Source organism: Coptis chinensis, chromosome 5 (genome assembly GCF_015680905.1).
Source record: "Coptis chinensis isolate HL-2020 chromosome 5, ASM1568090v1, whole genome shotgun sequence".
NCBI classification, from domain to species: Eukaryota; Viridiplantae; Streptophyta; class Magnoliopsida; order Ranunculales; family Ranunculaceae; genus Coptis; species Coptis chinensis.
The window spans coordinates 66,660,557-66,668,944 of NC_141460.1; the positions used below are offsets into that span (position 1 = coordinate 66,660,557).

At 37.5% G+C, this 8,388-nt stretch overlaps 1 protein-coding gene and 1 pseudogene across 2 annotated transcripts; both read left to right on the forward strand.

The window, feature by feature from the left end:
* The first annotated feature begins 1,241 nt into the window (after positions 1-1,241).
* On the forward strand, positions 1,242-4,102 carry LOC147498442 (uncharacterized). Of its 2 annotated transcripts, none has more exons than XM_086559051.1 (7): positions 1,242-1,372; positions 1,852-2,410; positions 2,515-2,615; positions 2,729-2,818; positions 2,917-3,044; positions 3,175-3,327; positions 3,838-4,102. In XM_086559051.1, exons 2-6 carry the CDS (start codon positions 1,858-1,860, stop codon positions 3,317-3,319), a joined length of 1,017 nt encoding a protein of 338 aa, XP_086415177.1. In that variant the 5' UTR covers positions 1,242-1,372; positions 1,852-1,857; the 3' UTR covers positions 3,320-3,327; positions 3,838-4,102. The 2 variants fall into 2 exon arrangements, with proteins under 2 accessions (XP_086415177.1, XP_086415176.1); XM_086559050.1 differs by having other exon boundaries at positions 1,247-1,384.
* A 3,136-nt stretch (positions 4,103-7,238) lies between these two features.
* LOC147498443 (histone-lysine N-methyltransferase SUVR3 pseudogene) lies at positions 7,239-7,706 on the forward strand (annotated as a pseudogene).
* Positions 7,707-8,388: the final 682 nt, after the last annotated feature.

The window sequence follows — 8,388 nt, forward strand, 5'->3', positions numbered from 1 at the left end:
TGATGATTAATGTAGTTTAATAATCTATATATTTGAAAGCGAAATGTATAATGTGGATTATTCTCCTTTTGTTTGGGATGTTGATATAATGTGTTTTTGTTTTTTTTTTCCCTCTAATAGACATTTTGTGTTGATTTGCTTAATTTTTGTTTATTTTATTAATTATCCAGTTCTTATGGTCAATTCATTTTTAATTTGATTTAGGATTGTAATTATGATTTTTCAATATTTTACTTGCTTGAATTCTAGTTTGTGTGAACGCAGTGAGGAATTTATCTAGCTTTGTTAATCGTAATATATGGATTTTAATTTGCTGGTGTTTTCAGTTTCCTTGAATTTCCAGTCCTCTTTGCATTTTTGATTCTATGAGTTTTGCCTCTCTGTACTTCCGGCCTCTGTTTCATTGTGTTTTATTACAACAGTCAATGTATCACACTTGTTCTGCCACAGGCTGTGTAGAGGCTTTAATACGTCTCCCAGAGTCCCAGTTGCTTTGCCTTGCTGTCTGCGTTGTGTTCCTTTCTATTAAGACTTTAGTGGTGAGTTTGCCTCGTGTTCTTTGTGTTTTGTTGTTCTGATAGCTTAATTACAGGTTATCACTATTTCATACTTTTAGCTAGGTTCTTCTTTTAAGAAGGCCCTTCAGTATATATCTTGTGAGTTTGGTTTTATAATTTGTTTTCCTTTGCGGCCACTAACTCTTTTATTTTCTTTATCTCTATCATATAATACAGCTTGAATCCGTTTTTTCATATGTTCAGAATTTCTGGATTAGCTGCAGACCACAGCTTCCTACTATCTATGTGGTTTAGGTTGAAAGTTTATTCTTAATTACTTCTGAATCAAGGGATGTGTGGGTTCTCGATCCTATTCTGGAGAAGTAACTGTAAGGAGGAAGAGAAGTAAGACGTCCAGGTGGCCTCTGTCGGAGCCATTTCCAGTCAGTCACGACGTCTTGTCACTACCATCGATGCCAATGTCCCACATTTTGAGGAACGTATCCAGTAATGAAAACAATGGTTGTAATACTGGTCCTCATAAGAAAGAGTTCAATATAAACCAATGTGTTTTGAACTTCTCATGTGCGGGTCAGATGTCAACTGTTGGTGATCTGGATAAAAGGTTGCATAGGATTATAGGAAATTTGCACTTGCAGTTGGAAAAGTTTGGTGCCAATATAGACAACACAATGACAGGTGACTGCCGGACTTCAGGATATTCAGATGGATTAGTAAATGAATACAAACTAAGAAAAGTAAAGCTCAGAGTGGGAGATATTACTCGTACGATACATACCAACTCCGCAGAAGATGGCACCTGTGCTGGTGAACTGAAGCCTTCTTGCTCTTTGGATGCTTAGTCACAACAAAAGGTGAATCTTCAGGTGATCCCTTACTCCTTTGTCAAATTATGAAATTGAATACAAAATTGGAAAAGGTTTCCTTGTACAATAGCAAACAATGGTATCTTTCTAGGTGCTATTATGTTTGAATTTCTAACTCCAGCAATTGAAAATTTCTTTTGACTTTTTAAGGTATCTATATAATGATTGCGATTGCATTGCTATGTGCCAAAAACGTAGAGATCCCAGCCTTGTTATAGTAGTTTTCAGATTTTATGGCCATTCCGAGTAGGTTGAATGGGTCCCCCGTCTAATTTCTTTATGGAGATTGGCATTACCTATATTAATCCCAATTTATTAGACAGCTGAGGAACACGGCCTTTTATATGCCAAATGCCGAAAGTTTCATGCAAATTTAATTTATCTTCTCAATAATTTTTTATTGCATTATGATGAAAAAGATCTAGAAATCTTAGTAAATCTTTTGCTTGAATATTTTCTGGGTTCAGGATACAATGGACATTGATAACACTTCAAAACCAGTGTCTGGTTTGCAAGGAGTCCCATGGAAGGATTTCTCTGGAGGAAGCTTTAGTCTCAGGAAGAAGGGGTCTTCAAAAGACAAGATGCCTGGAGATGGTGTAGCTGGGAAGAAAACAGATAAGTCGGAGCCTGTTCGTAAGAGCAGGCGTGTCCCCAAGCGGCGTGTGTTAGATGAGCAATTTGATGATGGTGATAATGATGAGGAGATTCGCTATCTCAAGAAACTCAGGAGTCTTAAGGTTACTTCTGATTGTGACTTCAATTATGCAGATGGTGAGGATAAGCATCAAAGGAAGGTTTTAAGAGATGGTAAGAAGTCAAGGTCAGAAAGACAATCTGAGAATAAGGATCTTGTGGAAGAAGAACTTATATCAGACGTTTTACAAAAGGATTCTATTCATTCATCAGCTGAGGCGAAAAAGGAAATGTCTCTTACAAGACGTCAACGAGCGCTTCAGTCGGGAAAAGATGCATCAACAAGTTTGATTGAATTCCCAAATGGGTTGCCTCCTGCTCCACCTAGAAGTAACAATTTTTAACCTTTTTTTTGTCTTCCTTTGAATTTTCTTAGATGAACCTGTTGGTTTCCCATTAAGCTTCTCTATTTTTTTTGGTTATTGGGTGAGCAGAGCATAAAGAAAAGCTTACTGAAGTGGAGCAACAGCTGAAAAAGGCAGAGGCTGCTCAAAGACGTAGAGTGCAACTAGCGAAGGCGGCTAAGGAGTCTGAGGTTTGTCTATTATTTATGTATAACATCTTCTATAATTTGTATTTCCCTATATTTCCTTAAATGTCAACCTCTAGAATTCTAAGTGAACAAATGATTAACTGGTGGTTTTTTAGGCTGAGGCTATTAGGAAAATACTGGGTCAAGATTCGAATAGGAAGAAGCGAGAAGATAAGCTAAAGAAGCGTCGAGATGAGTTAGCACAGGTACAGAGGCCTATTGAAAATTTTAATCTTTGTGTTAAAAATTATTGTCGGGTATCTACAGCCCTTTGTTTATGCCATCAATATTTTTCTGCTGACAGGAGAAGGCTGCCAATGCACGGACACTTCCACCAAATACTATTAGATGGGTCATTCGTCCTACTGGGACAGTCGTTACATTCTCAGAAGATGTTGGCTTACCAAGTATATTTAGCTCGAAGCCTTGCAGGTGAAAATCCCTCCAGGCTTCATTCTCGTGGGATCAAAATTGACACATAATATGCCTATCCCCATCTCTAAACTATATGCACATTACATTCTTTTACAAAATTGACGAGGTATTTGGTTTGGACTTTCAGTTACCCACCTCCTCGTGAAAAATGTGCTGGTCCTTCCTGCACCAATCCATATGTATATCGAGATTCCAAGTCAGAGCTTCCATTGTGCAGTCTCAAGTGCTACAAAGCAATACATGAAAGCCAACACCTTGACGTGAGGGATTAATTCTGCAGGTAATTTCTAGACAAATACATCTTATTTCTAGCTTGTTTCTGACTAAAGAGTTCAACATTCTTTGGCTGGTGCAGAGTGTTAGAAAGGTTAGCAGTATTTGGCCCATAGAGTACAGTGCAAAGAGCAATCCCCTCACTGATACACTCCCATTTTTTCCTTCTAATCCTAGCTAAGCTTGTCCAGGCCCTAAACCCTATGAACCTATCCTGCGCTGCGGGGAATCATGTACCGGAGTCCGGAGCAAGGACAGTAATTTGGTTGGGCATATCTAGAGTGTAGACCAGCCAGGCTGGATGATACAATCCCATCTAAGTCTGAAGTTTAGTTGAAAAAATCTTATATACTCTAACGAGTTAAAACGTACCAATTACACAAGTTTTTGATATTGAGCATTCTTATTAGAAGTGGTATGCAAAAATGTTGCTTCAAATGACAAGCACATTGTGGTCTCTATTTTAGTAAGAAAAAGGTTTTGGTAGTAAAATTTGTTTCCTGTGTTGCTACTGTAGATTTATTCGCAGTCCCTCCTCACTGGCTGTTCACATGTTGACTGCACGTCCAGCGCTGGACGTCTTAGGAAGAGAAGAAGGGCATTGTTGAAAAGGTAATGCAATCACAATAGTAAAGAGAAGAAGGAGAAGGAGGGCATTGTGGCAAAGGTAAAGCATTTGGAGTCTGAATTCAGTTGAGACTTACAAAACCTAGTTATTGATTTATTTATTATTTACTTTTGCAAAACAAAAATGGTTTCGCTATACAAAGTTGAACCCCTGAGAGCAGAAAGCAAGACTGAATACCTATCCTATAAGTAGAGGCTTAAAGAAAAAATAATAATGAAACAAGATTTGCAGAAGTGCTTTTGACAATGGCAGTTTTATACTTCTATGCATTTCTCTACAGATTTGACCTATGCATCCTCGTGTCTGCATGTTTCAGTGTTCCAAATCTCCAATGCAAAATACATGAGCACGACTTCTGTATTAGTTCTCAAGTCATCACGAATGCAATAGAAGAAGTGTAGTTCACCCTAATTTGGGTTCAGAATGTTTGTCTAGAGAGTAGTCACCTTAATATCTTTCATCGTGTAAGTGTTTTCTAGTTTAGTTGGTAAAAATCTTTGGGTGATGATACCAAAGCTCTACGGTTCGAACCCTGCTACACACTATTGAGTTACTGATCTCTTTAAAAACAGGTTTGCCCACACATTTTTTTGGCTACCAAAAAAAATATCTTTCATCGCATCATGACTCATGACGCCAGTATCCTCCAATTTCATCCTTTGTTTTACCCAAACATAGATATATGTATGAACAAGACCGTGGCGTACACCAAGTTATACACCTCAGAGGAGTCGAAACATGGGTGCAAGTTTGCGATTTTACTCGTGGTATGCATTCATAAGTTCGCTGCAGAGAACGAAAACTCGCTGAAAACTGCGCAATAATTGTGCAGTTTATCTACTTCTAAACCGAGTCAATATACTATCACTACAATCTCGTAAGACTGATAATTAAAGTAGTCCATATCAACTTATGAAGTTTCTTTGCGTTTGAGATAAATAATTCTTCTGATTTAATCACAAAATTACTAGTGCTTGGTCCACGGTTTTACACTTTTACATAAACACCAATTGCAAGAAGATATATGGAATCTGGAAAACTCGCCCAAGAAACTTTTTACCATAGCTTCCACAAATGAGACCACGGGTGCGACTGCTCACAAATTTCTGCTTTGTGAACCAAGTTTCTCTGAGTTCAAGCCAACATGTTGACCATTTAAATCGAGCAATATCCATCTCTCTGGTCATCAAATCTATGCTACACTACAGATAACTATATGATAATGATTAAGGGAAATGTACATGTGCACAACAACCATTGTTTGGAAAGTGAAGCAAAATCCATTAACAGTGACGAAAATATATGAAGGAACATAAGTAACATTGATTTAGAAAACATATATACATGATCTCAATGCAAGAAGGATCCCTTATACAGTTATACTACAAAATTTTACAATATTCCAGCAGAGCCAAAATTTATCAACTTCCAGTCTTCCACATGAGTTGCGTGAATAGTTGTGCCGCATGTCGAGCTACAATATGTGCAACCTCATGCCCAAAGTTTATAGCTATCTCACCATATGACCTGAGCAATCCTGTAACGGGGCATAAATCCCACATAACATGTGTATCTACGAAAATTCAAGCACTTTAAACGCCCAATTTCCTAACCATAACTTGTACAACGTTTTACTCCTCTTTGTAGACCTTTTAACAGTTGAAATGTACATTGTAATATCAACCTCATCCTTGCACTTTGAGGATGACTTTTAGGTAAAAGGTCATCCTACATAATATAAGTTTATCAAGTGCAAATTGTCCTATTAGCACGTTTTCCTCATTCTTTTCTAACCTGCTTCACTTATTTTCGTGCTCCTACTTCCTTTTTTGTTTTTTTCTGTTTTTCTTTTTATGTGATATCCAATAATCATAAAACGAAATTATTTTTTTATTTTTTTTTCTTCGATAAAATTGTGCTTGTACTTCATTATATATGGTGAGTGCTTCTTCCATGATATGATTTTGAGCCAAGAAATTAGCTCTTTCCTCATCAGATGGATGGGTAGAGAGAGAATCTTCATCTTCTTCTGAGTCTTCTGACAAATCAAAAGAATCCCACATTTCTGGCAAATCACAAGAATCCCAAATTTCCATCTTCTTCCACATTTTAGGTGCAATTCGAGGATCGTATCCAGCTGAAGCCATCAATCGTAGCCCAATATAATCCGCTTCTAATTCAGTCATATGGCGATGAGATAATGGTAATGTGGGACTTTCTGCGTGATGTCTAGCTACAAAGTGTCCAACCTCATGCCCAATAATCGTAGCTACCTCACTATCATTTTCTGAAATATTCTAGCAAACCATTGGAAATAAAGACTTTTCCCTGAAACATAATTTGGATTACGCTTTACTAAACCTTCAAGTATATTGCGTAATATCAACCTCGCCCTCACACTTTGAGGATGTTTTTCATCTAAAACTTTCCCGGTATATCTTGACATACGTTGTTTTAGGATAACATATTCTATTGTTTTCTCCATCAGCATAGGCGACGACATAGTCAAATGTGTGCGGTTTGTGTAAGGAACAGTTTCGAATCTCCAATAACATAAGTAAGTCTGGTATTGTGAAGTAAATAAACGGAAACATGATAACAAACACTATAACGAGACACGCACTTATTAGCTGGTAATGCAATAACCAATAAATCACGATGTGCAAATTAAACACACAGTAAGCGAAAAGACAATAAGAGACGACTAGGTTCGGCATTATTCTAATCCACGGCGATAATGACGAAAGAGTATATCATTAATGAGAGTGGAGATTAGAAGAATGAAGTTGGGTGAAGAACGAGATGATGGAAACTGGCCTATATTGAACGCACTGTTGCCTATTTCTCGATTATTCCATCACAAGCCACTCAATGAAAATTTTGCTCAAATACTCGTATATCGGTATATATAAGCACAACCTGGTCATAATCTAAATAGAACTTGGTTTCATAAAAGTTGTTTATTAAACCAATAGTGGTACGTAGGCTTAAAGGCAGGGGCAAAGACTAGAAACAGCAAACAAAAATTTCCCAAGCCTCTTTTTCCAATGCGCCGATTTACTCCTTCCATGGCTTTCTCCTCTAGATCTAGCTTCATCTTCTCTAACCTGCAAATATCTTCACCAAATCTCCAAACAAATCACAATCTCAAGATCATTAGACGCCTCTCGAAACTTAGAAACCCACCCAATACCATTCATTAATAATACAGCTGATTCTGATTCTGAGCCTTATTCTTATTTTGTTTACACCCCGTGTCAAATACTTAAAGTTTCTAACCCATCTCAACAATGGGGCTGTTTCAATTCGTCGATTTATTTGAAACAGACGGTTTCTAGTTTGTTAACGATTGAGGATGGGGTTGGGGATTGCATGCTGGTGAGTTCATTAGACAAGGAGAATTTGTTTGTGAGTATGCAGGTGAACTATTGACAACAGCTGAAGCGAGATGCCGACAACAGAAGTATGATGAACTTGCAGCAGGTGGCAAGTCTCCATCTGGGAAAGCATGTTTGAGGGTGAATATTGATGCGACCAAGGTAGGAAATATTGCACGGTTTATCGGCAATCTGTTGATCGTGTTAGTAAGAAACTCTGGGATGTTGTTTCCTCACCTATGCTTCTTCACTTCAAGAGATGTACTAGAAGGTGAAGAACTTGTTTTCAGTTATGGAGATGTTAGGCTCAGGCCTAATGGTTTAAGGTGCTATTGCAGCAGCTCTTATTGTTTTGGATTCCTTCCATCTGAAAATACTTGATGTGATTTCTCTAAATAGAGTTCTTCTGTTGGAGAATATTGCAAAAACTTTTGTAGCAGGGTAGAGACAATGGAGCTGTACTCTGTAGCAATAGTTACTAGTTGTGAAGCCTAATGCTGCGTTGTGTTGAAGCATTGATATTTTTCGAATTGTCTGGACTGGAGTTTGTAGTGTTGTGGGTGATGGAATGTGTACTTGTTGCTGGTTATAAATTGTATTTATAATAATTTTTTGCAAGAAATATAATTCTGTTATAAGTTTAAAAAAAGCTTACAAGCAGGAAAGAAAGGAATCATCAATTGTGATCATCATCGCGAGTGGTATCTTGAATTGTAGAATCAATTTGTACTGGTCTCTTGGTTTAGATAGAGAACAACGATAAAATTAATGAGACCACGGCCAAGATAGAAACTACTTCCAAAAGCCACAGTGACAAAGAGCCCTCACCATATCCGTAAAGACCTCACACGTGGCAGCACAAGAAGTAACGATTTTTTATTTATTTTTTTTTTAAGATTAAGCTGGGGTTAAGGCCAGCTGTTATTATTGCAAAAGGTTAAACATTACAAGCCTCCCTAATCATTAAAAGGAGGAGCACAAAGACTCTATACCGACAGGCTTCAAGCCTAACATACATAATAACATATTAGTCGTCCTGCAAACGAACCTAAGAAAGTAGAGA